Source organism: Poecilia latipinna, unplaced genomic scaffold (genome assembly GCF_001443285.1).
Source record: "Poecilia latipinna isolate Pla-1442-1.1 unplaced genomic scaffold, P_latipinna-1.0 Scaffold1445, whole genome shotgun sequence".
Taxonomy (NCBI): Eukaryota; Metazoa; Chordata; class Actinopteri; order Cyprinodontiformes; family Poeciliidae; genus Poecilia; species Poecilia latipinna.
In genome coordinates this window covers 44,764-63,972 of record NW_015114061.1, presented here as the reverse complement: position 1 = coordinate 63,972, position 19,209 = coordinate 44,764, and the positions used below count along the sequence as shown (strand labels likewise).

Sequence of the window (19,209 nt, the reverse complement as noted above, 5' to 3'; positions counted from 1 at the left end):
CACTCGGATCACACAGCAGACACATACATTGATCATGCGATGGTGTTTGGATTTGTCTGTAACTAATGGTAATCAGACATTACAGATCAATAGATCTGAAGCAGACTTTGATGCTCCAGACTCCTGCTTTCGAATGAAGGTCTTCATATTACCACCCACTCAACTGAAGGGCATTATTCCTGCTTGTCTGCTCTGGAAATTAGAATAGGGAGGGCAAATGCACTGGAGAGACTCAGGTCACCAACAAAGGGCCCTTGTCTTGTCTTGATGAAGCCTCCAACCTTTTATCATCAAGAGAGAGAGGAGAGAAAAAAAAAAAAAACAAGATACAAGAAAACCTTTAATAGCAGTTTGTTCAAAAGTCAAAGACTACCCACAAGTAAGAAAAACCTCCAGTTTTTTTTTTTTTTCTGCAAATTGTTGGGGTTGAGCACATACCCCTAAATTAAAAGTAGGCACAGTTTGTTTTGGCTGGAGACAGATGGCACATTAGCTGTTTGCAGTGCTAAAAGCTGCTTGGGATGAAATTCAACAAACGTTCAGAAGAAGTAAGGCAATCCATAGGGAACCGCCACTCGTTACTAATTCCTTCAACAGCACAACAATCTGTTTTGGACAACCGTCAGTTCAATATGTCTACATTATGTACACAGAAATTTGAAGGCAGGATTGTGCAACCCTTTGACACACCAAAACACCCCACTCCACAAACCTCTCCACTGTGGCCGACGTCTCCGTTGTCTTCTGAAATCCTGGGTAAAACTACTGAAAATGCGTGTTTAAAATGCAAAATTAAACTTTATTATTTTCATGTACCTGTGTGTGTGTGTGCCTTGTATGTGGGTCTAGGCAAAAAGTGTGCTGGCCTGGTTGCCCTGCAGTGTTAGTGGACACACATCCGAGATGGAAAAAGAAATATAGCGACATACTCAATAAATTTGAATATGTATACGCATGAGGCTGGTTATTAGTCAGATTAAAAGTTACTTTTGAAAATAACCTTTAAGCAGATATTAAAAATATATTTTTTATTGAGCCCACATTTGTGAGAAGTTTTTTTTTTAAATACTGTTGTCTATTGTATGTGGAAAAAATAATCATAATTAACAGGAAAAGTATCGAAAACAGATTTAAAACATTAGCCTGTGTTTATTTAATCTATTTAAGATGCTTCACTTTGTGAACTGAACTATTGCAGTGAATGAACCTTTCACTGACGTTCTAATTTATTAAATATTGCTGTAGATGAAATAGTAAAGCATAGGCTCTGTTGTGAAGGCTGACATAGGTAACGAGAGTGCTTAGTTTCCATAACCTAGTGGAAAAAACAACACAACAAAATCTAGCATTACGCAGTGTAAATAAAGAATACCTAAAACAGAATTTTCTTCCTGACCTGACATCAACTAAGAAAGATGGGGATCAACGGTCTGTGTTATTGTCCTGTGAATACAACCTAACTATGTGCATATACAGCACTGGGAATAAGTAAATTCCCACAGAGCTGTTCTCCAGTAGCCTCAGTCAGGTTGTAAAGAACATTAGACATGGGACAGTCAGATAAACAGGTATTTTAGTGTGATTTAAACTTGGTTTGGGGAGAGGGAAATAGAGGGATTTAACCGTATCAAGCTTGTGAAATACAGTCAGCTTAAGGTTTGGAATATCTTTGGATTTTGTTTTGATTTTTACAAAATATTTGCAATACAATCTGCTCTCTGCAGATTAGGCATCGCATGTGTAATATATTACCAATGTCTGCAAAAAAATATTTCTTCAATGTATTTAAAACAGAAGGGAAAGCTCTTATTTATATTTAGACCAAAATACGACGCCAACCCTAACTTACATGATTTAATTGTCCACATGACGGTGGGGTTTCCCCCTTTGGCGGTCCTTTTTTTTTTTTTTCTTTTTTTCAACAAACTCAGATTTTGTCTCGATCATTGCCTCCCAGCTGCTGGGGCCCCACAACACAACAGAGCCCCTTCTGTTGTTCAGCAGAAAAACTCCTGTCAGGAGGGGCGACTTTATTAGACACACAAGTTTGCTCAGACTTTCAAACACTCTCAGATATCACCATAATGTCGGCTCAGAGAAACCACAAAATTTGTGCAAGATCGAACGCCGCCAAGCAAGACTACTTTATATTTCAGATTTTCCAATGAAATTTAAGGAAATGCTAAAAAAGATATTTGCAGAACTGAGTCAAAGAAAACAAACACAAATATTTTCTTTTCTGCTGCAAACTGAGCAGGACAAAATAGCTCATTATATTCTGCTTTGGAATGCTTGGGTTCTCCTTCCTCCCCCCACCCCAAAACAAAAATCTCCTTTTTTTTTTGCGCTAGCCATAGGCTGAATGCTTTCCTTTGCCACCCCTGCCCTGAGAAAACACACTCCTGTTTCTTGCTGCCCGTACACAGTTGAGCTTATTAATGCAGCTCCTTCAGTCCCTGTGAGTGTGCCCACTGCTGAGGATGACGACCCAATGCAAAGACAAAACAGTTTGCACAACGTTAGCTGAGAAAACACAGTTAATGCAGTGGGGGAGAGGAAACTAAATCAACAACACAGTGGAGGACGTGTTCTCCCTCCTGATATTTTTCCCTGCAAGCGTTGCAACATAATGGGCGCTAAGTGTAGAAGCTTTTCCGCTTTCCAGTGAGGGTTTAAGAAGCTCTAAACAGGTGCAGCATTGTAAAGTTCAGGGTATTTGCTCACTTATCAGGATTAATTAACACGATAAAGATTTGACAGATAATCTACCGTCTTGTGTTGTTAGATGTCCAAGCTGATAGAAAGCTGGAAATCTGAGGAACCGTCAAGTGTGATTTTGCATTCTGTTGTTTATTTGGTGCCTCTCTTGTGAAGCTTTTTAATTATCGCTGCTTAAACTGTTGAGGTGTCTGCATATAACATCAACTTACACAAATGCATAGCTTTATTTTGTAGTTTGCTGCAACAATAATCTACTTTTGTCAACTTTCTCACCTCACTGGCAAAGAACCTGCAACAGAGTACATCCGTAAGTATTGCTTCAAACTTAAAACTAAAAAAAAAAAACTTGTCATGATACCATACCAATTTTGAGCAAAAAAGCAATTTCCCCCAAAATCAACTAGTCAGTGTTTACCAGAAATTATTTTCTGAGACGTTTTTTGCAGAATCAGCATGTTTTTAAGTTTTAACGGCCAATCTAAATTCATACCAAAGTCTCTTGGCTACTTTTTCTTTAGCAAAATATAATTGCAAACTCTAATTTAAGTAACAAAAATCAAAAACTGTAAAGGGGCAAAAAAAAAATTCACAACATTGTACACTAATTAACAGCAACATGAATATGTACAAAGTGAAGCTGTCTTCCACATGAGGTTTAAAGCTACGTTTTCATTAAATAATGGACAAAATATTAAATTGCATGAGACTGGAGCCCTTTTATGATTGCTTGTCTTCAATGACTGATGTAAATACTAAACTACCGAAAGAACAAAATTCAAAAGCTAAGTACACGAGAATGAAATGTTTTTTTTTTTTTTTGTTTTTTTTTATGGGTAAGAAATGGAAGCAGGAAGGATGAAAAAACAATCTGCAAGTATGAAAGGCACTGATAAATAGTGAGGACTGAATCAACATAGAGCCCAACAGTAGCAATCTCCTGCCTTTTACAACCTTGGCACCCAATGAACTCTCATAGCATTTGACTTTTTGCTAGGTAACTATGTGGTCATTTTTAGTCCCAAATTTAAATATAAAATCAACATCACTACTCGACACATTATTTAGCTAAAACATTTCTATGTCTGAAAAAATGAATCAACAGATCAGAAACAATCCTGGGACATCTGAAAACAAAAAGGGTCTGATAGGGTTTTGAACTTTTCTAATTTCCAAGAGTGACCGGCTGTGCTACGCCTCCAATATTATAGCTTGAACTTGAACAGAAACGGAAACAGGAGATTAAACTGTAGCTATGTAATTTATGTGTCTCTCTTCAGTAATTACAATGTAAAAGCTTTTGTACGGTAATTTAAAAATATTATGAAATTGCCTTTTCTTTTCACCAACTAAATGGGTGGGTTGTTGTTGGGGGCACCCAAACTATGTCAAATAAATTAGTTATATTTAATAATGTCTTAACGACTTTGTAATGTTAGCAAATTGTCACTACCGTTGCTCACATTTGAACTACCTATGTGTGCATCATTAAACTTCAACAGAGCTGTGATATGGCTTTAGTGATGTGGACACGACTTTTTCTTTTAAACATCAGCATTTCTTCTGCTTCCTGACAAGTAATAACATTTAATAAGTAATTAAATTGGTGCTTCCCACCTCACAAATGGAGTTCACTAAATGGAATTATTTATAGGAAAGTGTCAATATATCAAATAACACATACTAATGAGTCAAGCAACCGCTTTCTTTTATCTTCCGTCTTGCTTGTACACATCTTCATCAGCTAACAGTCTTCTTAAATGGAGGATGAACATGCTGGACTGAGGCTCCCTGGGAGAGAGCCAAGGCTGTCTTACTAGGCTGTTAATGCCTCAACATAATGGTACAAGGAGGCTAACACAGAGCTCATCAGCAAACACAAGAGTCGGACTGTGTGCACAGCAGTACACAGTTTCCCACTTTGAATGCACACATGATCATTTTCCTGCTCTGTAATTCTCTTATTATTATACTAACAGCCCCAGTCTGCTGCACTAATTGGGCGACTTATGCATTCTCTTTAACAATGTCCATTTTGCATTTTTTTTTTTTTTTTACCCTTTGTTACTACATTATTAGGGACCTCACACTGAGAAATTCAGTTTTGCTGTGGAGACAACAAAAGCACCATTTAGATCTGTTATCCTTATATTAGCACCCAACTGATCCATGTTTATTTAAACTTAATTGGATGATGTAAAATATTTACTATAATGGTGTGGCTTAGGTTTTCTTTTGTGCTCTATTAAACTGTGACTAAACAAAAAAAAATGGATAAAAAGAAAATAAATTTTATAAGACACTGTACAAAAAGTTTTTTTCAGTGCTTTGTACTTAAATGGGATTATTAAATTGACTATTTTTGTTTATTTATTTATTTGCTCTGAGGGAAGCTTTTGTGTGTTTGATGCAACATAGCTGCATAAAACATAAAACCTAACATTCAATTTTGCCAAAATAATGAAAACGTTACTGTGGCATTTAAAAGCCTTAATCTACTGTTAAGATACATTTTACTTTAAGTCATTAGGACTTCTGTTCAATAACTTAAGTAATGCAGTAATTTCTTTAGGGAAAACCTAAAGTAAAAGGAATTGTTGCATTCATTCTGAAGGGGAAACGCTTTGTTTAAATATATTGTTTAAACGTCAGGCAAATTTAAATTTTCTCTCTTTGTGAGTTGCTCTGATATTATAATTGTTAACCAGAACAAAATGTTCAAAATAAACAGCAACAACCATGTTTTGTCCTTACGCATTAATGTCTATGTGAAATAAAAAGGAAGACCAAAAAATTACCTGGACCTAAAGTGTTGCTTAAGCATATGAGCAATTCCCCCTTTAAACTGCAAAATCTCTTTAAAAAAAGCATGTATAAGAAATGAATATGATGTAATATTTTGCGTAAAATGTGTCAAAAATAGGCTTCACATTCAAATACACATCAAGAGATCAGGGATGAACGGTGTGGCTAAATATTTTTGCAATGGCACTGCATCTTCCTGTGCCACTGGAAACAAAAGACAGAAAAACAACGGTGTGTCGGCAACAAAACTTTAATTAAGATCCAAACATAAGTCTGAGTTGCACAAATAACTTAATAGAAATGTGCTGCTAGATGTTAGATTGTATACCTTCTGTTGTGTTTTTTCTTATACCTCACATTCTAGCAGCAGTATAGTTTCTCCATTTTATGACTTGTTGCACAATGCTTTTGTAATTATTTTTCTCTTTTGTATTTTTAAACCTTTAGTCCCCCAGTGTCTCTCTACGCCATTAAAGATATGTGAGAAAACCTCAGACAGATTGAAGCATGTTGAGAACAACAATATAGTGTCCTTTTCACTTTTAAACTTATGTTTCCCTTTATAAACTGGGGAGAAAGACATGCTGTGTTTACGTATCCTTGTGGAAACAAGGTTAAAGGTAGGATTTACAGGCACAGATAATGTGAGCGGGGTTAGAGTTTCAAGGCCAGACCATAAATAAACAGAACCAGACCCAACACAACCAGTAGAAGTAGAATAGTAGAAGGTTTTGAAAACAAGCACAGTCTGAATGACAATGGCATCCTTCGAAATTATTATCCCTTAGATCTCCTATCTGGCTGTCTTCTCAGAGTTGCCACATAAATGTCACAGTTAGTGACAAGCAACAATGTCATGACATTGCGTTTTTTTTTTTTGGTCACCGTGTTAAATTATGTTTCACATTTAAATTAAAAGTTCTGGATTAAAAGTGCCCCTCTGTTTCATCTGGTGAGCTCTGCCTTTTCTTGTCTGTTTATGAAGATAAAGTTCACCCTGACCTTTCAGCCTGTATTCATCCTCTTGATGTTTGTATCAATGTGCACATCCAATTGCTGGGCACAGACAGTTACCTCTCTGAATGTATATGGCTGTTTGCATGTCTCTGCACCACAGGTGTAAAAGTTGCATTTAGGCAAATACCCAATCTTGGGTTGCTTACCCATAGTTTACTATTTTTTTTTTTTTTTGCATTTATTAAAAGTGCAAAAATGACTTAATTTCTAAATAAAATGAGCTGTAATGAGTGAAGAAAGAATAACTTGAATGTTCTTCACCTCACAATCCCTACACAGTAGCATACAAAGATAAGTAGCTGCTTGGACAAACTAGTTATCTATTGATATATATGTTAAATTGTGACATGTCTTACAAAGTCCCGAATGGTGTTTCAAATTTCCAACCAAAAGCAGCAGATCTAATCCTAGGATTGAATTAGTGCCAAGATGATTTCAACGATGAGGGCCGGACTGAAGGAAGGAAAGAAAAAAACGAAAACAAAAAAAAACAAAAAAAACGGTCCTGATGATGGGGACACACACAAAGCCTGGAGCTTTAATTTTTGATAAGCCCCTAACACTTCAATCTGCTATCTTAAAACAAGTGACATTGTAATCCCGTGGGACAAAGACTAAATCTCTCCCCCTCTCTTTTAGGCATGATGAGAAAGGATAAAAAGAAGGCTATTCAAAAGAGAAACTTAATTGAATTCCATGCTGGCTTGCTCCAAAGTGGACCCAGACTAAACCTCTACAATACTTCTAAGAGATTCAGTCTTCATGCTATAAAGTCTTGGAAAGCACACATATAATGCCAACAACAGTCTCTGGTCGCAATCTCCATGGTTTTATTTTTTAGACTGTTTAAAATATGCACCGTGTGATCGCTCACATCATCAATACATGGCCTAAGTCAGGCCCTCTCCCTTGGCTTCCTCTCTAAAGCCAAACAGGACTTTGATAGCAGCAGGGTTACCAATAAAGTTTAGCGCTCTCAATGCTAAAAGCAGGGTAACCAAATCCCCCAATACTGTGAATCACTTTGCGGACAAGAAGCTTGTATATAGAACTAATTAAGTAAAGCTGTTATATATTAAAATAGCTGAGGCACTTTTTAAGAGGCAGCAATAACAAAAACAGAACCACAGAAAATAACTTCACAGAGATCAGCTCCGACTCTCTTATCTACTTGCCTTGACGCTTCATCACAACTGTGGATAACTGGAGGAGTTGGTTTAGGAAGAAAGCACACATTCTGGTTTGAATAACTTATTGGCTAAACAATGTTACACAAGGTGAAACTTGGGTGGTATGTACCCAGTAGAGTCAAGGGAGGCTGGTGGATAGTCAAGCAGATGGTCGGCACACGGGATTCTTTTATTTAATTGTAAATGTGTCTGCGTGTGTATGCGTGTGTGTGTTTGTGTTTAAATCCTGTAAGATCCGAGGCAGGGGAAAAGCTGGATAACTGGGCTCTGCAAGGAAGGACTTTGCTTGTATCTCTGTTCAAGTGTTTGAAATGGATATTCAGAAGAGCATTCCCATACACTCTCAAATCTCCAAGCCCTTTTAAAAATTATTCATCAAGTGGAATTTTCAGGTGTCATTTCTCTGTAACTTTGTGATAAAATCAAGAGGCTCTAAAAGTTAGATTTTTTTCTAAAGTGGTGCCCTTATGCTCAATGATTACAAGCAAAGGGTCCTCAAAGAAATGAGTAGGTCTAGCCCCTCACTGGTCGATACGACACTTAATTAAAAAACCCCCCCCCCCCCCCACACACACACACACACACGCAAACACACCCCTTAGTGTAATGTCCTTGGCTAGTTTTCAGCGGAAATTAGTACTCAAACATCTTCCCAAAAGATCGTCAACTATTAAAGTAAAAGGTTGAGGCTACTGGAATCTCAAGATTTTGTTAAGAGTACAATGCATCTCTCAAAAGAGGCACTTTACTGTCCAGACTACTTTTGCAGCAGTCTGATCTGTTGAACAAAAATACATCTTCAAAAAATCCTTCAAAAAGAAAAAAAAAAAACCTTTAAAAATCTTGAATAGCCATGTTGACGTTGCTGCTCCGTGAACAATTTGCTTCCAAGTTATGTGTAATGAATAGGACAGAACAGGGAGAGTTAACTCTTATAAGAACAAGCACGGGAGGCGGCGAATGGAGAAGGATGTGCCTGACACCAAACACACCCAGCAGGATAACATTAGCTTCACAAAGGTAGCCAAGTTCGCAGCCTTGGCCAGCGCGAGTGACCAACCACAGATTATCTTGTGCAGTTTGAACAGATCAAGCTACGGGCTGACTGGGTGGTCTTCCACTGCAACTCTGTGTTAAAGAGTGCATACAAACAAACACGAGTAGTCCTGTGGTATCAGGAAGAAAGAGCATGAAATATACAAGTTTTGAAATGTCTGCATCAGCTTAGGTAAACCACAAGGAAATACACACATCTTAAAGACAATGTAAGCTTCCGCAGTCCATGTGCCGTGTGAAAGCACGTGCCATTGCTCTTCTGGGGTTGACTAATTTCAGAGGCATTTACCAGCCTCTTTCATGTCCTCCACCTCTAGGCTCTCTTCTATCAGCCTCACTCATTAGCCGTTGTTACTTTTTCCCCCTCTTTTTTGTTCATTAAGATGTGTTAATTATTCACCTCCATATTTTAAAAACCCTCCTGATTACCAACAGGCAATTAACATTTGATGAGAATGATGACTGTTAGTGTGACACAAATATTAAAGATAAAGGAGTAAGAGACACAGAAATGAAAAGAGGCATAGAAGGTACCTTTATTGTCTGATTTTACTCGTGTGTGTGTGTGTGCTGCTAAATCCGAGTCACTGTAGCAGCATCGGTGGGTTAATTGCCTTGAAGAGGCAGAAATGTTGGAGTAATCTGAAAGTAGGAGGTGTAAGCTGCTGCGTGTTAGAGGGCCGACAGAAATGCATGCACTGACCTGGATCTGCTGCTGAAGGAGGTTGATTTTGTGCTGCTGTTGCAGAAGCTGCTGTTGTTGTCGTGCAATCTGGTTGAAAACAGAAGCAACGGAGAAAATTAAATAATCCCTTAAACTGAGATAAATGAAAAGAGGAACTTATCGGTGGATACTTGTGTATTCCTCTTGATAACATTATGTGGTCAAATGTAATTTGGGCCAGTTTCTGTACAGTAAATTGAAAGTCCTTGCAAAAGTATTCACACCCCTTGGACTTTATCATATTTTGTCACATTTCAACTGCAAACTTCCTCTAATGAAACTCTATGGTATAGACTGACAAAAAAAAGAGCATAAGAAAAACCTGGAAGAGGAAGAGACATTGTTTTCAATTATTTTTGTAAAAAGAGTAATTGAAAACAATATTTGTTTTTCAATTATATTTGTAAAAAAAATAATTGGAAACTGTTATGTTTGTATCATGAAAAATGTTTGAAGACCTTCCACATCACAATATTGTAGAACTTTATGTTGGTTTCTCTCTCAAATCAGACAAAATATATAGACATTTGAGGTTGTGACATTGCAAAAGATAAAAAAAAAAATAAAAAAAAACACTCAGGGGGTGTAAATATTTGCAAGACACTCTCTGTCCTGAGATACCGGAAGCATGATGAGCACTAAAACAAGCATACTATTCTGTAACTCTTGTTTGAGCGTAGCAAAAGCATTTGGTTTGCTTCTGAATAAATGTAAAACGGCCTGTGCAGGAAAGCAGAGTGTGCATTTGTCTATGAGCGATATGAATGATTTACAAGACAGACAACCATGGTTACGATGGAGATCCCCAGTGCAGGTGGAGTGTGACTGACAGAGGTCCCTGCTGCCCCTATGCGAAGCGAGGCTTCACCGCAATCTTTCTCATCTGAGCGCCCACCTCCATCTACACGCTCACTTCATTGAGCATGACAACTGGGTTTTAAGTGTCATTTAATTTTCAATTTTATATATAATTACAAAGTGTTCTCTGTAAGATATCTGCCGTCTGCAAATGTGTCAAGATTAATTTGTGCTGGCTTCCTCACAAGTGTCAACAGTTAATTACTGCGTTGTATCTTGATGGCTTGATGACATTTTAGCTCTCAGCGGGCTCTCCCTGTCTAGCGTGGCACATCCCAAACTTATTAATGTTTCTCCATTTTAAAATAAAATGAAATGTATTTTATTGTGGCTCAGTCGAGCTGGTGTGTCCCACAAAGCTTTGGTACTTGTGGAGTTTGCAGATGAATGTCATTGATTGAAAAAGAAAATCAATACTGTTAATGCATTATTAGTGTACTATGACCAAATGTATCAGTCCAAGGTGTATGGTAAATCTCTTCATTTACCACAGGACAGTTTGAGAGTGTGCTGAGGAAACTCTGAGTGAACTCCTTGCTGATAATTGACTCATAGCCATTAGAGTGGCTGGTGATAATAAAAGTGTCGCCCGTGTGGATAGTTAGTGTCCTTATTTCTTCCCAGACATTAACACACTTCATGGCCTGTGCTAATTTGCTGATTTGTACAATATGGCTCATTGGCCAGATTTGTGCTGCAAATCTAATGCCCGGCTTGTTATAATAGGAGGACAATTTATAAGATATGGAGGACTTCCATGTTTAATATAATGTTTAATTCACACATTGCCACGCATTTGTTAGCACAAGTCATAATAAGGTTTTTTTTCCTGCCACAGCACAAACGTGGGTGAGCGAGCATGACTGAAATATCTGAGGAAATATTGAGAGCAGCATCTCTTAAACGACTTATCATTCGGCATTCCGAGATTTTATTGGCACACCTCAGGCATGAAAAAAAAAAAAAAGATCTAAGTGACAATTTGTTACAAATGGATTTAATGAGGTTTATTACAGAGGCAGGGAGGGTAATAGAATAAACAATATTGGAGGAGGAATGACAGTGCGTGTTGTAAATAACAAGGATAAAATGTTGACAGTAAACAGGCTGTTAACTGAGATGCAGACGAGAGGAGAGAGTGATTACATCCCTGAACGTGCTAAAAAGGAAGACAGGACGCAGTTACCTGCTCCTGCTGCTGTCGAGCCAACTCCATTTGCTGCCTCTGTTTCTCCATCTGGGAAGCAGCAAGCTTCTTCTGCTCATCGTGGGCGGCCAGGAGCTGCTCCCGCAGACTTATCAACTGGGTGATCATTGTGGAGAGCTGGTGCTCCTTTTCTGCCAGACCCTCTGGGGTACCTGTGAAAAGAAGGAGAGGGCAGGTTTAGAGGGGCAATGGTTAAAAGCGAGATACTTGTGATTCATCCCTGGAAATGAATTAAGAACCTCAAAGGGGGAGACTTGAAACCAGAGTCGACCAAAAGCACAAACAAACTAAGCACCAGCTTAAGGCCTTCGCACCAGTAGGAAGCCCTCCCCTCACCCCCCAGCAGAACCAACATTATCACAGAAGTCAGGTTGACAAAAGTGAAAGAGTAATTTCAATGTTAGTTACACAAAATGAGAATTGTGCAGCTGATAAGCATGCTGTTTCAAATGTTACTAGTATATATAACGAAATAATTACCAATTCACAGAAAAGCAAATGCATTACTCAAGTATATGAGTAGAACACCTGTGATTACAGAGAAGGCATCTCAATGCACCCGTTTATAAATCTATGTATATTAAAAAAAAATCCAAGTTGCTCTGATTGAAGAGGAGACTTATGTTGTGAACGAACTCCAGTAAGACTCTTCTTCTGCTGACATTTCTGGGGTGCTACAGTATCAATTTAACAGCAGAGACGCCTACTGTTTGGGAAGAGAACTGCAGCGGGCGATCGAAAAATAAAGACTGTAGCTAGAAGTAACGTTTTGAAAAAAAAAATAAAAAAAGTAGAACTGCATAAAGTAACTGTGCCAATATTTTTGGAATGTTTTCTTTTCAATTAAGTTCTCATCATAGCTATTTTAATATTACAAGTATTATTTTAGCTATGACACTAGCTTTAGCATTCTTCTGACTGCTACTTTGTTTACATTTTTGTTTATGGGCAGCTACAAAAATCCATCTGTGTAAATCTTTTTCTACGTATAATCAAGAAAGTTTTCTGAAGAATACTGAGCTACTCAAAGGCTTGTTTGTTGCGTGGCAGATTTTTCCTAATCTACAATCCTGATTGCACTGGAATTATAGGTTTTTCTTGTTCACAAATGCCTATGGTATTACCTCAAAGGGTGAGATACCCAGCCCTCTCATATAAATAATCTGAAGTGACTTACATAATGCACAACAGTCTCAACATGAATGACTTGATGGAGATATTCATTGAGCTGTGGTAAGCAATAGTAGTTGTCTGGGTCATCAAGTCAATCTCTATTGTGGGCTACAATAAATCTTGAGCTGGCTGTGGCCATGTAGACTTTTGGACGAAAGGCTGTGGAGAGGTCCTAAGTTGTTTACTGTTAAATTTAGAAAAGTAGCCATGCTGGACAAGCCAATCATCACATTGTGTCATTGTAGTGTACACAATATTTAATACAAAGAAATCCACACAGGAAGGAACCAACTGCAGCAAATTCACTAGAAACTGTTAAGGTCACACACAGCCTGGACTTGACGAGTTTGTGTGGCTTGTTTTCACAGCTTTCAGAAGAAAAAGAGAAGGAATTGTTACCGGCACATGGACAAAGAGCTGCAGGGAGCTGACAAAACGGGGGTGGCACTTGTGTCAGACTTCCAGGGGTTATTACAGAGAAAGTGTTAAGAGTCACTGTTTGCACCAGCCTATAAACCACACAGGTATTAGAGGTGGCGGCAATCACACCAACAGAGTGGAGTAGAGGCTGAATAGCACAATCTTGTTTGTGCTGAATAGCACAAACTTGCTATTCAGCACGTTTGGATCCTGCACCATCCACCAGATGGTGCAGGATCCATCTGGTGGGATCCTGCACCAGATGCAGGATCCAGCATGACTGGATCCTGCATCTGGTGAACCAACAACTCTCTCTCTCTCTCACTCTCGCTCTCATCGGCTAATCAATGCTAAGTAATCCTACAATTGACTAACACAGTCAACATAATTGCCAGTGAGGGGATAGACAGTAACTCATTCTCTTTCTGCTGCACTCCCATGACAAGCTGATCTTGGGAAACAAGCAATACCAAAAGGAAATCTGACAGCGACAAAGAGAGATGGAGACGATCGTAGAGCGGCAAGGATGCACAGCACAGAAATCCGGATAACAGTCCAACAAGGCCTGGCCCGGGGCCAGCAAGGAGCTGAATTCTTTCTTGGGTGTCTTCCTCTCGTGTCTGACCACATCTGTCTTGAGTTTCTCCGAGAGCTCCCGGGGGCCCTCTCCACTGGAACTATTTTAATTTGACTAAACACCTGATTTATTTTATCTCTCCGATGAGGAAAGCCGTTTGTCTTAATAGGGCCTGTCAACCTCCAGAACCCATTCAGAGCAATTTACTGGCAGGCTAGTCTGAAGCTCAGTTTGCCCCACTCTGCCTCTGCTGCCTGCTGCAACTGAAGAGAGCTGCAATTCTCCATTTATAACGAAAAAAAAAGGACCTAAAAAGCAGCCATTCATAGGGCTTGTATGCTGTTTCCAAGGCCTGAATTGACTTCTTATTCACCGGACTACACTTGTTGTGAATGGCTTATCTGTTAAATTGATACAATCAGCGCCAATTTTAATAACCTTTGGCTGTGTCCATGATGGAGCCGCCTTTTACAGGTAGCCGACAAGACACATTAGGTGATGTTGCGAATCACTTGCGTTGATACTACAGATACAAGGAGTCAGAGGCACATACATAAAAAAAAAGAGAAGAAAAACATCACGCAGACAAAGCCGCTTGAGGGTCATCACGTCAGAGATGACTGAGCTTTCAGCACGTTGTTTGGACTTTGAAGTGTCCTCTCGCGCTGCTTAATTACACATTTCTGAGGATTGTAAATTGATTGGAAAAAATTTTACCATTGAATAACATCTAAATAAAAGCTATTTTGTCTCATTATTTGCAGGGGTGTTGTGCTAAAGATTGGAGGGGCTACCCTGAGAGTGGGGTGCCTCTTCTTGCCCAGACACCACAAGAATGCTAACAGAAGGTCTATTGTTTTGTTCTTTAGCTGAGCTGTGGGAAGCCTGAAGCATCCTCTCCACTTTCTGCCGTTTCCTTTTTAACCCCAAAAGTATTCTGTTATTTTTTTCTGATGCTGTCTTTAGCAATTTTGAAACATTTACAAGATTTCAAAATTACTTGAAATCCATTGCAAATTCTGATGATACTGAATAAACCTGACAAGCCTTGGAGAATTTTTTTACAGAGCTGGATATAAAATCAAATCCATATGTTTGTTTTTTTTTGTTTTTTGTTTTTTTTTTTGACTGGTTTGTGTTAAAATCTCTTTCTTCCCGCTTTAAATTATGGATTAGCTTTAAAATGCAGATAAAACTTTTATTGGGTGGTACAGAAGAGGAGAGCCGTGGTCTGTGTCTGACCAGGCCGCTGACAAAAGAGGCAGTTTTCCTACATATTGCATGGCTTTTAACAGCAGTGGGGCTGGGGTCTGCCTGTTAACATGTCTCCTCACATTGCGCTTCCGATGGCAGACAGACAGCTTAGAGATGCTTTGGCGCTACATAAACCCCAGAAGCCAGGCCAGACCTAACATGTCTTGACATTCGCCTGGTAGAAGGACTGAGGCCTTGTAGGATGATCCTGCCCTGAAACAGAACCCAGGAGTGAGTGGCCAAACAGCACCAGGACTTTTCCCTGTGTTTTATTGGGTCTACTTAAAAAAAAAAAAAAAAAAAAAATCCAGACTGATTCACGGAAGGCAGGAAGCGGTCATGCTGACCAGTTTCAGACCATTCAAGATTCACCTTTTGAGATTCCTGCCTTCTCCCGATGTCATAAAAGGGGGACAGAAAACATCAACGAGGGACTAAATAAATGATAAGAGAAAAACAAGCAGAGCCACGGTTGCTCTGGTAGGGATGGGGGTATTTGAGCCTTGGGGTCTTTGGATAAAAGGCACTTTGTAGGGGTGCGATTTGTTTTGTTCAATACCCACATCTTCCTCTCTCTTGGCTCCCTCCTCTCCGCTCTAATCAAGCAGTCTCTAATTTGGGTTCCAAGTCCAGTACCGGGAAAAAGAAGGAGGCTTGTTACTTTGAAGAGTCTTGAATGAATAACACAGATAAAAGATTCAGGCACAAAAAAAGAAGAAGAAAAGTGAGGGGAGGGTGAGGGCGAAAAGGGGGAAAATCACAAGGCACCCTATTCTCTCGCCTTCCTTTGGTCAAGGCAGCTGAGCTATTATGACCCGATCTGAATTGAGTTTTTTTAGCAGCAGAAGACTGGAATTTCTTTGTCTTCCTATCAGTTAGCTATTGTGGATGCTTCCATATGCCGAAGAACCCACCCTAAAAAAATTAGGACTTTTCCAAATGCAGAAATTGCACAAAGCTGTGTCCACACTACACATAGCTTGAATGCCATGAGTGCTGAGGCTCCCCGTTTTCACTGTCTGCCAAAACGTGTGTGAACACATGCAACTCTGCAATAAAAAGTGGAGGTCTCTGAATTATATGCACGTGCGTGAATGTTGCAGTCAGCTGACCCTTTGTTCGTGCTTTTTGCGGCGAACGCAAAGAGGTCGGTTGAGTCAATGCAAGTTGCATCTGTTGGCACCTTCTATAGCTTTCAAAGAAAATTGTTTCCTTTTTTTTCTACCCTTAAACCTCGGTCAATGAATGCAACTTTAACAAAAGCGGATAACATCAAAGATAATACCAATATTTCTCTCTCTATTTTCCTATAAGGAAAGCACATTGAAAAAAAAACAAACAAAAAAAAACAACCGTAACTACACATTTTAACAGCCCTTTTAACCTGTGTGGCGTTGCTGCGAGGCCATATGTGTTTCCAGTAACATGATGTTAACATGTTTCTGTGTCCTACAACTGAGACAATATGAGCAACAGCTGTTTCACCTGGCTTGCTGCCTCTGTTATGACACAAAGGCTGTTAATCTTGCCAATAAAATCTCATTAACAAGCAGACGCAGTGATTCTCGGGCACGTCAGCACTTCCTCTCTGTGCTTGCCTACTTACTGTACACTCACACTACACTCACATGTCACTTTATCAGGCACACCTGTTCAGTTTCTTGTTAACATGGCAGCGATTCGATGCATTTAAGCCTCTAGATGCAGTAAAGGAGGCCAGTTGAGGTTTAAATTGAGTACCATTATGACAAATAAAGGGGATTTAGATTATCTAGGTGGTCTGAGTATTTCAGAAACTATTGCTCCATTGGTATTTTCATGCACAAATATATATGGGTTTCCAGAGAGTGATACAGTAAGAGAGAAAATATCAAGCTAATTGCAGTTGTGTCAAAGAAAATCACTCCGTAATATCAGAAGGGAATGGGCAGAACAAGCTGATTGAAAGGCAACATCAGCTTAAATTTCCACTCTTTACGAGCATGGTATGTAAAATATCATCTGTGACTAAACAACATGTTGAACGTTAAGGCAGCAGGCCTCGGCAACAGAAGACCATGCTGGGTACCACTCCTGTTATTTAAAATCAGGAAACTAACGTCACAGTTTTCACAGCTTCTCTGATTTTAGGCAGTAGCAGTTTGGAAAACTTCTGTCAATCTGACACTGCATAGATGTCACTCTAAGAATTGTTGCTGACTATTTCTATCAGTTTATGGCTGCAGGGCAGCCAATGTTATCATGGCTACTTCTAGTAGGACTTTGCACCGTACCACAAAAATCAACTTATCCTGAACATGGTGGGTTAATTGTACTCTGTTGGCCTCCACAGTCACTAGATCACAGCTCAATAGATCACCTTTGAGAAGCTTGGAGATTGACATCATGGATTTGCAGTTAAAAAGATCTGTTGCAACTGTGGGTTGCTCATAGTTAGTATGAACTGGGATCTTTGTCCAACAACTTGTTGTATTCATGCCATGATGAATTACAAAAAATCCTCAAATGGTCAGTGAGTGCATGTTACAGGCATGTGGTTATCGTCAGTCTCTCACTGATCTTATCATAAATATGGTTGAAACTACTTAAACTGACATGAATCTGAATATTTACAGGCTCCTTGCTGCTTCACCATGTTACCTGTTCATCTCCAGTTTTGAAATGCATTTTCCAATTGGTACTTGGAGTGGTTATTAATAAGCAGGCACTTCTGCTGGTCGTGCTGAATGCTGATGGAGACTAATATTTTGATGATAGAGGAAGCTTTGCTCTACAGTATAATTATGCTAATGTAATAGCTCCAGCACTTAACTGTCTATCCGTGACACTGGACCAGGTACTTCATCAAAGACAAGATACAGGCTTGACCTAAGCACATTACGCCACGAGGGAATGCAATGACCCTCATGCTCATATTCAGAAAAAGAAGAAGAACGAGATAAAGAAAAACCCAACACAAAAACTTTTTATCTGCTTTTTCACTAGTTAAAGTAAATCCATACGTAACTCTTTACAACATAAATAAAAACTGGTCAGTCTAGCACGTCTGAAGATCATGTACGTACACAAGGCAGCACAAACACTGGTGACAAAGATATGTAAAACAAAACTTTTCTCTATCCATGTCTTTCTATTTATCGCTCACAGCCTTTATTTATATATTGTAATGAGAAATCTGACCTTTGCACCCTGAAAATATAGAGAATGCTCAGTTTTCAAGCTCCCACTCGTATGAACGCCTGCCAAACAGCGATCAAGGCAAAAGGCTTACTATCTGCAAATCCTTGGAAGTAAATTAGGAGCTAGATGTTATCTTGTTCTTTTCAAAGAGTATTTATTCACAGGACCAACACAACTGATAAATTCATCAGAATTGGCTTATTTTCCTGGTTTGTGCAGAGGAGATTTAGCCGCAGTCTTTCAGGTAGTTGTCGTTGTTGAATAAGTGTATCAACAATGGCTGTAGTTTGAATCTAATCCTGATCAGAAGATCGAAGGAGGAAAAACAGCAGAAATCTCAAGCAACTGTGACCAGAATATCTATTAACTATGGTCAGGTGGAATCAACATCATCACCTGCATAGTTGTTCAAGCACCTAAAAAGACATTACTATGCTTATCCATAGATCTTTGTTTTCTTTACTCTGCAGAAACCCTCTGACCTCGTGAGGTGAATGGTTTTCCTTAGAAAAGTTACCTAAAAGTGCAGAGACAGCATCTTGAATATCATAGAGATGTTTTAATCAGATGTTGAAGGAGTAACAAAGCTGTTAACCTATAGGCTGGTGAAATAAGCATAAGGAAAAAGAAAAAATACTTGCACAAACTCAATTTGGCAAGAATTATGAACTATGACAGAAAAAGCAAAAAGCAAAAATGTTTCCTTTTTTCAAACAATAAAATATCATTTGAAACCCCAACCTTTAACCCTTACAAATAGAGAGATTAAAAGTAAAAGAAAAAATGATATAAAAGCATTTTCATTTGCAATGGAATGTATGAAAATGAATAGTACAAGTGAACTGAATAAGTAAATGGAGGTCAGAATTTATTTATTTCTTTCCCTGCAAGAAGACTACCTTTCTAGAAGAACTGAAGGTTGTGTGCAATGAAGAGGCCTGAGTATGTTATTTACACATTCTACAGAGACCGCTGTAAGTTTGTTGCTTGAAAAGGGTAAACAATCACTTGACAAGGGACAAATTACTGG

The 19,209-nt window shown here is 38.9% G+C and overlaps 1 protein-coding gene across 2 annotated transcripts in view; it reads right to left on the bottom strand.

Annotated features, from left to right (window-relative positions):
- Positions 1–19,209, bottom strand: part of sox6 (SRY-box transcription factor 6) — a 98,135-nt gene that overhangs the window by 45,561 nt on the left and 33,365 nt on the right. For both annotated transcript variants that reach the window (XM_015057228.1, XM_015057229.1), the window contains exons 4-5: positions 11,555–11,727; positions 9,490–9,558 (exon numbers count right to left, since the gene is read on the bottom strand). In XM_015057228.1, the coding sequence (XP_014912714.1) occupies positions 9,490–9,558; positions 11,555–11,727 (242 nt within the window). The remainder of the gene's footprint in view (positions 1–9,489; positions 9,559–11,554; positions 11,728–19,209) is intronic.